The sequence below is a fragment of the Notolepis coatsorum genome (assembly GCF_963971535.1).
Source record: "Notolepis coatsorum genome assembly, chromosome: 17".
Lineage (NCBI taxonomy): Eukaryota > Metazoa > Chordata > Actinopteri > Aulopiformes > Paralepididae > Notolepis > Notolepis coatsorum.
In genome coordinates this window covers 94,501,629-94,515,071 of record NC_140181.1, presented here as the reverse complement: position 1 = coordinate 94,515,071, position 13,443 = coordinate 94,501,629, and the positions used below count along the sequence as shown (strand labels likewise).

The following is a 13,443-nucleotide window of genomic DNA, read 5'->3' as shown; positions in this document are numbered from 1 at the left end:
CGGGACTGAGGAAGACGTAAGGGCAAGAATAGGAAAAGCAAGAGCAACATTCAACATGTTAAACAAGATATGGAAAACCCGAAACATCAAACTCAACACCAAGCTCAAAATCTTCAACTCCAATGTCAAATCCATTCTGCTATATGGCTCTGAAACCTGGAAAACCACCACTAACATCAACAATAAACTGCAGACCTTCATCAACCATTGTCTGAGACGTATCCTCAGGATCTTCTGGCCAAACACAATCACCAACATCAAGCTGTGGGAATGCACCAAGCAAGAATCAGTGGAGGTCCAGCTGACCAGGAGAAAATGGAGCTGGATTGGGCACACACTTCGAAGACACAAAACCGCAATAACCAAACAGGCATTAACCTGGAACCCACAAGGCAAGCGAGGCAGAGGAAGACCCAAAAACACCTGGAGAAGAGACACTGAGCAGGAACTCAAGACAAGGGGACTGACGTGGAAACAGCTGGAGAGGATGGCGCAAGACAGACGGGGGTGGAAACTTTTCATCAATGGCCTATGTTCCGAAAGGAATAAAAAGGCTTAAGTAAGTAAGTAAAGTAATAGTATACACCAAATTACCAATTAAGCAATGCGAACGGAAATTTGGCCCCATAATCACTCATGCGATCCGGATATGGCGCGAAACACAAAAAAAATATTCTACCCTACATAAATGGCATAATCATACTCCCTTATTCAATAACAATGCACTCTGGATAGAAAAACAACCTATAAGATTCCCTAGATGGGAAAAGCAAGGCATACACTCATTAGGAGACGTCTTCAATACACAGGGTTTTTGTAGTTTCAATGAAATACGCAAAAAAATTTATCTCGCCAAGTCCACATATTACTTTTACGCACAGTTATTGGCATGTTTGAAGGCTCACGGTGTTCCATTAAATATACCAATTGTACACCACAGATACCACAAATTCTTCTATGAAAGAGAGACATCAAGAGGTTTTGTTTCAGATTTTTATCATCAATTACTAACGTCCTCATATGAAACCCTCCACCTAGACTACGTCTGGAGGAGGGATATACCAGACCTGGAAAGTGATTTTGATTGGCAAGAAGCCTGGGCAAATATTCGATTCACATCAAGGAACCCGGACCATCAACAAATCAATCTTAACTATATTCACAGGACATACTTGACTCCTATAAGACTGAAAAAAATGGGTCTTATACAAGACTCCAAATGCTCCTTATGTACAAATGGGGACGAGGGGACATTTATGCACATGTACTGGGACTGCCCACCAGTTAAGATATTCTGGAAAGAGGTGACCCAGCAACTATCAAATCTTGTAACTTGGAATATACCTGTACACCCCTCTGTACTACTGCTGAATGATGTTTTTGAGTGTGCAGTACATCCACAGCTAAAGAGATTGGTTTTATCGGGTATCACAGTGGCTAAAAAGCTGATAGCATCACGATGGTTCCAACCGGAAAAAATGTGCCGAAAGGTCTGGATTATTACATATCTCGATGTGATCTATCAAGAAATATCTACAGCAAGAATTTTGGGTCTCAATGAATCCAAAATGACATTGTGGTTAGAAGTGGTGGAGAAAATAAAAGCTAGCATATAATGGTAATGTCTGGTTAGGAGCGAGGGAAAATGGATGGAGTATCCAATGGGGGGTCCGGAAGGGGGGGGTACGAGCTGGAGCATATGTGTGTAGGTTTTTAGATAACAGGTATTAAGGGTATATCCTATATAAGACAATTAACTAAAATGTGATTTCATTGGATGTGCACTGACAACGAATGCTTGTATATCTTATCGTGTGTTGTCATGTTTGTTTATGTGTTTGTTTAAAAAATAATAAAAAAATAAAATACAAAAAAAATGACGGCTTACAATATTTCATGAAAGCAACGTGTTTTGTTTGTCTAAGATTTAAAGGGGAACTACCGGTATTTTACTATTTCTTTCACTATTTGGGCACTTTTACACAATTCATGTGAGTCTATGGAACACCTCTGTACGTTTTTTTTTATTTTTTTTTATTCATTGTTTTGTATTTCTAATCAAGTACTCAAAAACAGCATTTTTCGACCTCAAGATCTTAAGCCGTTTTGAGGCTGGGCTCCAACCACTGTGTGGCCTGATGCCAACTGCCACATCAACTGCCACATTATTATGCAGCTGAGAAATCTCTGACATCACAGATATGCACATTTTCAGATGACTCAGTTCAGTGAGGGTGAATATTGTGAGAGGAGAATTGGAAGAATGCGCCAATATGAGAATTAGAGACATTAATATAAGTCCACATAGCCAGGAAACAATGCTAAACACTGAAAAAGGCCATTTATAAGATAGTTCCCCTTTAAAAAGGTTTAAACTTTACAGCACTGACAAAGTTGAACAAAGTGCTGTACAAGTCCCACAACATAAAATTAATTAAAATCGAATCTCGGCCCCCGAAGCTTCGAATTCCAAAAAAAAAAAACGAAGGTCAGCCCTGCAGCATACAGTACCTCCTTATACTACATTATTATCAGAATGGAATTTTGGAATGTATGGAATCCGTTCTAGTGTCCTAGTGTCTAGTTCTAGTGTCCTTAAGGTCCCCTGAGTTTGCTCAGAACAGGGTAAATCTGCATTTTGCTATGATGCCCCTCTAGCTCATGGAATGATCTCCAAGAGTCCTTAAAGCTTGAGATTATCCCCTCTGTTTTTCTCCCATCCCAATTTAGTCATTATGCCAATTCTATCCCTGGTCGTCGGTCTATCACATGCCTCCTCCGATACATGTGGAGTCGCCAGCCGCTTCTTTTCACCTGACAGCGAGGAGCTTCACTGGGGGAACTTAATGCATGCAGAGGTTCACGCTATTTCCCCCAGATCCCCTCCCTGCTGAACAGGCGCCCGAACGACCAGTAGGAGTCGCAGGACACGACCAGGACACACCGGCTTCCCACCCGCTAACAATGCCAATTGTGTTAGTAGGGACGACTGACCAAGCCGGAGGTACCGCTGGCAGCTGGATTAGATCCCAGAGTCTCTGCAGTGAGCTCTCTGCGAGAGCTTAGTGCACTGCGCTACCCAGCCACACCCAAGTTGTACATGTTCTAATTGATTGTTATCCTTGCTTTTTGCCTCGTCTTGTTGTCTTATTGTTGTAATTTTATATGCTGTGTGATTTTATGCTTTTCTTTGCTCATTTCTGTATATACACTTGATGTGACTGTAAATGAAGGAAACCTCATTCGAGTTTAAATAAAGGTTTGAATGGAATGTATTTTACACAAGAGTTAACACATTTATTTTATAATAATACATACATAAATAACATAGAATAGATAAAGAATATTAGTACAAATGTAAAATAAAAGCCAAAATCGGGATAAAACGGCATAAGAAAATAAACAAAACTAAAAAAAAGGCTAAAAAGAAAATGGTTCCTCCCGTTCTCAAGGCTGCTCCTCACCTTTCTTCTTGTCCAGTCTGGCCTCTAGTGTCTGTGCGACACAGGAAGCCCAGTCGTCATATGACTCAGCTCGCTGCTTCACAGCTTTCATCATGGGGCGGAGGTTGTCCAGTGTATATCTGTAACTGCACCAGGAACAAGGACACACAGTGTCATAGATGCATAGTAGGGATGGACAAAGTTTTCGAATATTTAGTACAAAGAATAGTTAGAATAGTTTATGCGAATATAGTTTTTGTCTCCAAAAAGATATGTCCCCTTGTTTTTACCGGCACCTACACTGTGTAGTGTATTTGAGAGGGGAGCATATGAACTGTTACACCGCTGAATAGTATGCTGGTTATAGCTCACTAACTAGCCAGGTAGCATAACAGTCTGTTAACAGCTGGGAGAACAGAAAAATTAAGATAGAGAGACTGGAGATGTTACATTGTAACAACGTTCTGTACGTTTGCCATGTTGTTTCTCTAAGTTCACACATTTCAAGCAACAGTAACTTTCAGAATGAATGCTTTTGTTCCCGGAAATACACTAGCCTGACTATTCGAATAACATGTATGAATTCTTAAATTGGGTGTAATTCCCCTTTAACTTCATTTAGGTCTCATACACACTTACAGATATTTTATGGTTTTGTTTTGGAAAAAAATCTTTGTGTCATAGAACGACGATTATTGGAATCTTCATACAGTTGCCAATGCAGCCATAGGAACACGGTCAACAAGGCAGGCAAAAAACCTTTTCTCACCGCTTACAGAGTTCAAAACCTCGCATACATTTCCTGAAATGTAGTGGAGCGATTTGCTAGCACAGTGTTACGTGCCAGGCTGTTTGCCACTGTCTCCTGTGTTGCAGCAATCAGCTGCTAATTGGGAAGCTGCCTGTCTGGGCTCAAAAGGCCCCTCCCCCGCCCCACACATGCTGACACACTGCTGCTGGAAGACACTGTAGGAGCTAGAAACAGTAATAAATATAACCTTTTGGTTTAAACTTGACCGTCTGTGTCCTCCTTACCGGTATGTTGCTTCCCTCTGAGCCAGGGTCGTAACACACAGCTAAATAAACAATATCTTCCAGATTCATTTAATCCCTGAGACAATTTGGGAATTGTTTTCAACCTGACAAAGTTTCCGAAGGGGTGGGTATACTCTCCTCTTACACCGGAGATGGACCAGACACCGGAGCGCCCTGAAAAACCAATTTCCTCTCAGCGCCCATGTTAACCGACGGCGCAGAACTCCGTGGCCGGTATGGGTTGCCGCAGTGATGTGAAATTTCCCATGCCTAATAAACTCATGACAACACCGGTATTACCGGTGACACCGGACATTTTTACAAAATGGCGCTCAATATCGGTAAAAAGCTTACTTGGATCTTTAACGTTATGCAGCTACATTGATCTGCTGTGTCTATCCGTCTACATCTGTTTTTTAATAAATGTTTAATGATTAGTATCCATTGGTTGGACAGACAGAGTTGATGTTTTGTTCTAATAAAAAGAAATTGACCAACAGACAATAATACCTTGCGTACATTTTCGATCTGTTCATTGGCGGATCATGTAGCTGCAGCCTTATTTAGTGCATCGCGCAAACGTACTGTTGCTGGTCTGGACAGGTCCTCAGCTCCTCTCCAGTCGAGCTGCTGTGGGGTTTAACCCAAAATAACCCGTGGTGTCGCCTCTAGAGCCTCCTTTCTCTCTCTTTCACGCAAAGTTAAAGTGCCACTTGCAGGTTAAACCCTACTCTTTAATTATGGGTAGTTTACATCATTGGTATCTAATTTCATTATAATTTTTTTTCCATTTGACGCCGGAAATGCCACTCAGAAAGGGTTAAAGAGGTCCACGCACGAATAACATGTACGAAGCAAATGAAAAAGCTTATCAGACGCTAGCAGGGCCGTGACGTCACTTCAGGCAACTTATGCCTTATGCCCGTCCGGGTCATAGTACTACTGGCTATATGGCTCTGGCTAACGTTACCCCGCTAATGTTAGCAGTATGTCTACTGTCAGTTTATCGCGTTAATTAGATTAATTAATTACACAGCAAATTATCGCGTTATGAAAATTAACTCAAAATGTATTAAAAAAAATTTTTTTTTTTTTTTTTTATCTCATTCATTCCATAAGAACGTAGAATAAACATTTACAACCCTTTTTTTTAATGGCCCATTTGCATGTTCTTGGTATCTGATTCTAGGGACATCTATGGATCTCAGGGAATGTACTATGTACTGTCTGTTACTAGGCTTGAGTAAATTGTAATGAACCAAATGAGAATATCAATTCAATTCTTTTTTTTCTTTCTTTTTTTTGACTGTGAATAACACCATGCTAAAATTTACCAGACCTGAAAAATATAAGCAAATGAATAAAGGGAAGATGATTAAACAGAAGGTTTTGTAGATACAGTACTGAATTCTGCCATCCGGACACATGCTATTTGAAATATGATTATAGAATATAAAATGTCAGGCCTAAAACGGTTATGCGATTAAAATGTGATTAATTTGATTAATTAATTACAAATCCTGTAATTAATTAGATTAATTGTTTTAATCGCCTGAGAGCACTAATTTATTTATGTTTTTTATATACTGTATATATTTTTTTGTCATGATTTTAATAGTTATGTTATATAATAAAATATAATTAGGATAATAATAAGGTTTTATATTTATGTATCACCTTATGTAAGGGATAATGTATAGCTACGAGGTCATTGTCGCAAAATAATTGACCGACACGAAGTTTAAAATACCGAGCCGCCTCGGCGAGGTGTTTTAAACGTCAGTGAAGGTCAATTATTTTGCGACAATGATCGAGTATAGCTATACATTATCCCGCTTATTACATGGCTAACTTACTAACAATATACCTAATTCATTTTACATCGACTCGCAACACTGGTTCTGGCTCCGCTCGTTGCTCCGCCCTGTCGCTGGCAGCTTCCCCAGCAGCCGGCAGTGTCTGATTGCACTGATGTCAGTGGGCTTGATTGCGAACAGCTGCGCACAGCGGTCATTATTGTTCCACAGAGGTCCGTTATCGGGTAATATCGGACCTCTGACGCGCGCTATTGACCAATCACAAGCAAGCATTTCGGCGAATGTGAAAACGCCATGTAATAAATTTGAATAATTTCTTAAATGTATCTATCGAACTACACATTTTTACTTCTAGTTTTACCCCTTTAACGACTTTTTATATTTGTCCTTGCCTTTGCGATATTGAAGACACAAGTTTATATACCCTAAGTGATGTACTCGGTGGAGCCTGACCACAGAATAACACCGGTACCACGGCCAGCTCACGATCTTCAGATAGTCCGGTCTATTGATCTATTTTCTCTGCGAGCCGCGAGCGCCTCTATATGTGATAGGAGCAGAGGAGCAGAATCTCTAACAGCCAGGCTCCTGCTCGCTGGAGAAGTAACACTTCACAGCGCTTTTGGCATCTCGGGTGTGTAAATGAGGCCCAGCGGGACTTACTTCAGTGTGTAGTTGGCGACGGCGCAGGAGCAGAGGTCTTTAATGTGATGCAGACAGACCAGGACCCCCGGCCTGCAGGGACAGGTGATGGCAGACAGGTAGCAGGTGGTCCTGCACTTGGCACACTGGCGCTCGTCGTCCTGCAGGTGGTCGTATTTCGCCTCCTTGATACTCAACACCCCCTGAGGGAACGGTAACATAACAGCCACGAAAATGGTAAATGGCTGCATTTATATAGCAGCTTTTATCCAAAGCGCTTTACAATTTGTTCCTCACATTCATTGCACCGACGGTGGAGGCGACCATGCAAGGTGCCAACCTGCTCATCGGGAGCAGTTAGGGATTAAGTATCTTGCTCAAGGACACTTCGACACGCTGCCTGGGAGGAGCGGGAATCGAACCGGGAACCTCCGGATTACCAGACGACTGCTCTATACCTCCCATGTATCGCACTGTCGCCCCAAGCCGCGTTTAAAAAGGAATGCTAAAGCACTACCGAAATCTTTTGGGAGAGTCTTTAACTAATTCCGTGCCAACCACAAGTAGCCTATAGTCGGGTTAACTCGCCATGCATTCCGTGCCAATCACGAGTATAGTCGGGTTTTAATCGTTATTTCTTTTATTAGCGATATCCATTAATTTTTCATCAATCCAGCCTGACGTTATCATTGGGACTGGGTCTGAGCTCGAAAAGGGCAAATACCGCCACCTATCGTGCACATCATTGGATTGGATTGGATGAGACTGTGCATCAGAAAAAAAACTCCGGTCCGGGGTTTCCCTTCTCGGGCAAGCAGTATCGTGTTACCACATTCACTGGGGAGGCTGGGAGCAGCGTCGATTATGTGTTTTGGACTATAACGTTGGATCAATAAACACGATCAATATTTGGAATGGCGATCAGGAATTGGATTAATCTTTTTGCAGAACATCTGATGTGAGGTAAGGACTCTATTTTACCAGTCTTGGGTTAATCAGATGTTCCTTTCTCCGCCATCGGAGCGTGTGTGTGTGTGCCGTTAGCGCTGACCAAGGCATGGATAATCGATTTTTCAGCCCGCTTCTCTAGCGTGCATAATGACACATATACTATCGATAATCTAGCGTTTATTTGAAAACGATTCATAAATCAGCCGAAGAATTACAACGTGTTTTGTGTATTCCACTAAAGGGCTATTATCGCGGATTTCTCTGGAATGACTAGAAATCTCCAAAACTATACTCGTATTCAAAACGGTATAAAACAGAAATGTACCGATGAACAAGTTAACTGCAAGCAAGTCATTGATAAGCGATTAGACCCATAGCCATAATTTAAGATATAGTTTAAGCGTTCGCAAATATCCCCGTCCTCCCATTGACTTCAGTGCTGGCACGCTAGACCTAATTTGGTCATATGGGCGTGGCTCTGAATGAGTTAATATAAGAAATTCCAATCATTTTTGAGGATTGAAACTGACAGTGACAGTGTTCCTCAATTTCTTGAGGGAGGAATTATTTTCTTCATACTTTTTTCTTATCTTATGAAATTGCCTTTTTTGTAGCAAGGGAGTGGCACCGGATAGTGGTCTGTGGTTAAGAGTTAATTGGGAGTGAATATGGCTTCTCACTACAGTGTAATTATCTTGTAATCACTGGCGCCAAGGTGCGTGGCAGCCTGTCTTAGCAGCACCTCACCAGCTATATTTACCCCTATTTACTACTATTCTTGCTACTATTACCCTGCCAATACCTGTACCTGCCCTCCCTGCTGCTATGACGCCCAAATTTCCCCAAGGGGATACATACGAAATATACCCGTATAACTGTACATATTGATACTACGACTCTGTATATACATCCGATTAGCGCTATACTCAGTAGTACGAATCCATATATTTTATACCCAGTTTAATCTCCTGTACATTGTATATTACTATTGCACTTTTCTGTTACATTTGCACTCTTTTCGTTGTACTGTACTTGTGCTGTATAATGATAATACATTTTAATCTAATCCAATCAAATCTAATGCAATAGTTGACAGGACATACATTTTGGGTCCAAACTGTTCCCTAGCAACAGAATTTCAGCTAAACTATATTTAACCCTTTCACTACCACACTACCAAAGGGTTAACCCTTTTCACTGTGACAATACAGAAGGTTAACCCTGTCACTGCCACACGACAAAGGGTTAAGGATGATGCATGACTTTCACAAAGTGGTTGATGGCTTGCTTAAAGGCAACATGTTACTGTACACACGAATAAAAGAAAAAACGTCACTCATGTTATATGGAAGTTAATACAGTTAACCGTCTGTAGTGTGGTAGTGAAAGGGTTATAATGCTGTAACCAATATGCCTCCCTACCATTTTCTTGACCTTCTCTCTCAACTCCCGTTCGTCTCGGACCATGACGGCCATGTCCCTGTGGACGGCCGAGGCCAGCACCACGTCCAGTGTGTCCGCCTTGGTGGCCATGTTGCAGACCATCTCGTCGTGGGAGAACACGTTGTAGCGGTGCAGCAGGCGGTAGTGGTCGACGCACCGCCTGCCCAGGGGCATCTGGTGTCGTGCACGGAGACAAAGACTGGTCTTAACCCTTTCACTGCCACACGACCGCCGGTTAAACCCTTTCACTGTGACAGTACAGAAGGTTAGCCCTTTACTATCACACGACCGACGGCGATGCTCCATCATTAGCATCATTAGCTCCGCATCCTGATGATGCTAATGATGGAGCATCGCCAACGGTTGTGCGATAGTAAAGGGTTAACCGTCTGTCGTGTGGCAGTGAAAGGGTTAAACAGGGTTCCCACAGACATTGGAAAATGAAATTCAAGGACTTTCAAGTACTTTTCTACGCGCTATTTTCCATTTGAAAAGGGCATTAAGGATACAATTCACTTTTAAATGCTTAGAATAGATCAATTTAGAATAGAGAATATAAAATAGAGAATATACAGTAAAATAGAGAATATAAAATAGAGAATATACAGTAAAACAGAGAATAGAGAATATAGAATAGAGGATGTAGAATAGAGAATATAGAATAGAGAATATAGGCAGTGGCGGGTGGCGGCTAATCTACATAGAACCATAGTGATACGCAGAGGGGGAACGTACCCAGTCCACAGTGCAGAAGTTGACGGCCTCAGCGAAGTTGAAGCCCTGGTTGAAGCCACTGTGATAGGCTCTGGGGAAGGTCACCACAAACTCCCCGGCACACTGGTTAGTTCTGTAAATCTAGAGTGGGAAGTAAGAAGAACAATAATACATGTTATTGATTGCATACCACCTTTCATACAAGAATTGCAGCCCAAAGTGCTTCACAGCACAAAAAGATTTACATGAAATAGACATAAATAGGCATAAAATAAGCATAAAATTGGCATAAAATGAGCAGAGAATTTACATAAAATGAGCAGAAAATGTACTAAATAAAAGCAATGCATGCAGTGCAAACAACATGAACATTTACCGGTAGTATAAAATAGACCATAATAATAAAATAGACAACATGTGTTCATGCGCTACGCATCCTATGAATTGATCGACAATACGCTATGGATTAACAAGTTGTTGACACTGTATCCATTAGCTGTATGCTCTATGAATTAACAAGTTGTATCCATTGGCTGTATGCTCTATGAATTAACAAGTTGTATCCATTAGCTGTATGCTCTATGAATTAACAAGTTGTATCCATTAGCTGTATGCTCTATGAATTAACAAGTTGTATCCATTGGCTGTATGCTCTATGAATTAACAAGTTGTATCCATTAGCTCAGCGGTTCTCAAACTACGGGTCGCAAGTCTCGACCCAAAGTGGGGTCGCGGGTAGGTGACAGTAGGTGACAGTAGGTGACAGTAGGTGACAGTAGGTGACAGTAGGTGACAGTAGGTGACAGTAGGTGACAGTAGGTGACAGTAGGTGACAGTAGGTGACAGTAGGTGACAACCTGGCGCATTGGCAACTAAAAAAAAACTCTGATCGAGTTTCCCCCCCGGCAGCTGTGTGTATTTGCCATGTCTCGCCCCTTCATCAATGGAGGCCGACACACGTATTCCAATACACATCTCACTACACCCTGCTCATTTATAATCGCGGGAGGGGGGTCTGGTCTTTTGTGTGTAACCTGGACTCGCAATGGATATGTTTGTTGTCAGAAGCGTTGCTGGTTGGCCGCGATGAAATGAGCTCTGCGCATAACCAGCTGCTATACCACACTGAAGTGAGGTGGCAGAGTATTCGCCTTTGTTAACTCGGAAAAGAAGCGCAGATTTTCCTTGCAGACAAAAACAACACATTGGCAGATAAATGTGCTGATAATGAGCTGGAAACTCTGTTAGTGGCACTCCAGGATAATCAGCGGAGATTTGGGGGTATTTACTCAGCTGGATGGCTTGTTGTAGGAACAGAATGCAGGAGGCGCTCAATGATCTTTCGTGTGACTAGCTACTGAAAGTCAAGTTCACTGGACAGGCCCTCGCAAAGTTCTGGATATCAGTCCGGAACGAGTACCCAGTGTTGTGTAATGCTGCGCTGATAAAGTGTGTCCCCTTCGCATCAACATATCTCTGTGAGGGCGGATTTTCAGAGTAGAAGCGGATCTCTGCCAAAGCGCACGTGAGCACACTTTCTTTTCATGTTCTGGCAACATATTTTGTTTCGTTTTATAAATGTGTATACAGAAACAATTCCATTGCTTTTGTTTATCATATTCATTCATTTCATTGATAACATAGTGCTGTAATTTCATTTTAGAAACGTGTGCTTTTATTTTGATATTCCTTATTGCCACGTTGAAATTACGCGATACATTAAGTGTGGGGTCGCCAAAAAAATTCCTAAATAAAATGGGGTCGTGGTATAAAAAAGTTCGAGAACCCCTGCATTAGCTGTATGCTCTATGTTGCTTCGACACCACATATGCTCGGACCCCAGTCACAAATGAGAGGCGCCTCAATTGATCGATAATGCGCTATGAATCAGAATACTGTATCCCTTGGCTGTGTGCTGTGTCACTTTAACACCACATACTGTGCGCTCGGATCATGGTCACCTGCGCGATGCTTTAATACTGTATCCCTTGGCTGTATGCTCTAAGTCGCTTCGACACCACAAGTAGAATGAATCTTTATTGCCCCATTCCATAAAGAGCGAATATAGTTGCTGCTATCACTGCTGAGGTAGGCTACTCTGAAGGGAGGGAAAGAATCAGTACATTCGATAAGAGACACGTCCTTATCCCCAGGGGGAAACCGACGAGTTGTCAAAAGCACAACATCAATCAATGGTTGGCAAAAAAGGTACATACAAATAAATGGATAATAAGACAGTAAAAAAAGTTAAGTAAAAGATAGAGGAGGTAGAAAACACTGTTTTAACCACAGGATTTCCTATATGCAGTAGGCTACATATTAACATATCTACAAGAGTCAATGGATATCTTAGTCGATTTTATATTTTTCCCATGCTGTTATGAGTTATTTACTAAAATACTGTATATATATATATAAAAAATAAAGATAAGCTAATCTCCAGTAAGCACTACATTTAAATGGCTCATTCTGCATGACTGCATGTGGGAAACACAATCTTTTCCACATTGTCGATTAAATCGATTATTGGCAACCTGTGACCGTTAGTCAATTGACGGACTAACTATCTCAAACCCTGCCCTCTTTTCTCGATCCTCCAATCACAACTGTTTCTTCTCTCGGAAGCAATAGTTTCTTCCCCCAAAAGCAATAGTTGTGATTGGAGGATCAATAAACTAGGGTGGGGCTTGAGATCATATTTGTCAATCAAACCAATTAATCGACAACCTATGACTTAGTTAGTCAACTAAGAAGGTCTTTAGTAGAAGACGGTCCCAACAGAGATACATGTTTACATTTACATTTAGTAATTTAGCCGATGCTTTTATCCAAAGTGACTTACAACTTCTGTACAACAAGTCAGCAGGAAGGGTACAACTCTGGCAGCTAAGTAACACTGTTCGCCAAACAGTGTCAAACTTGTGCATAGTAGTATAAACATATACATTTATAACACTTTTAACACTACACCATATTTTATCTATTTATTACAAAAAGATTTGCACTATATCCATACCTCATTTTTAAAAGTTACCATTTGTGTACCTCGTTGTTTGCATTTTGTGCTTCATTCTGTACTTTAGTTTGTATATTGTATATTGTATATTTTGCATAGTGTTTGGACTTTATTCTTTTTACTTTTTTTACTGTATGAAGCACATTCTCAGGGGGCTCATACAGAACCAATCATTTCACCGTAATGTACTTTATACATGACAAATTCAAACAAAACTTGAAAACTTAGCATAGTCATAGTGGGTAGTAATAATAGGCAACGTAGATGAGTTACCGTACTTTTCGCACTATAAGCCGCACCCGACTGACTATAAGCCGCAGCAGCTAAATTGAATGATGTGTACATATATAAGCCGCACTGGACTATAAGCCGCAGGTGTTTT

General features: G+C 41.2%; 1 protein-coding gene across 2 annotated transcripts in view; it reads right to left on the bottom strand.

Annotated features, from left to right (window-relative positions):
• kdm5bb (lysine demethylase 5Bb) overlaps positions 1–13,443 on the bottom strand; it is a 65,722-nt gene that overhangs the window by 33,321 nt on the left and 18,958 nt on the right. For both annotated transcript variants that reach the window (XM_084332816.1, XM_084332817.1), the window contains 4 exons: positions 10,067–10,186; positions 9,311–9,505; positions 6,959–7,140; positions 3,465–3,589 (listed from right to left, as the gene is read on the bottom strand). In XM_084332816.1, coding sequence (XP_084188942.1) covers positions 3,465–3,589; positions 6,959–7,140; positions 9,311–9,505; positions 10,067–10,186 — 622 coding nt within the window. The remainder of the gene's footprint in view (positions 1–3,464; positions 3,590–6,958; positions 7,141–9,310; positions 9,506–10,066; positions 10,187–13,443) is intronic.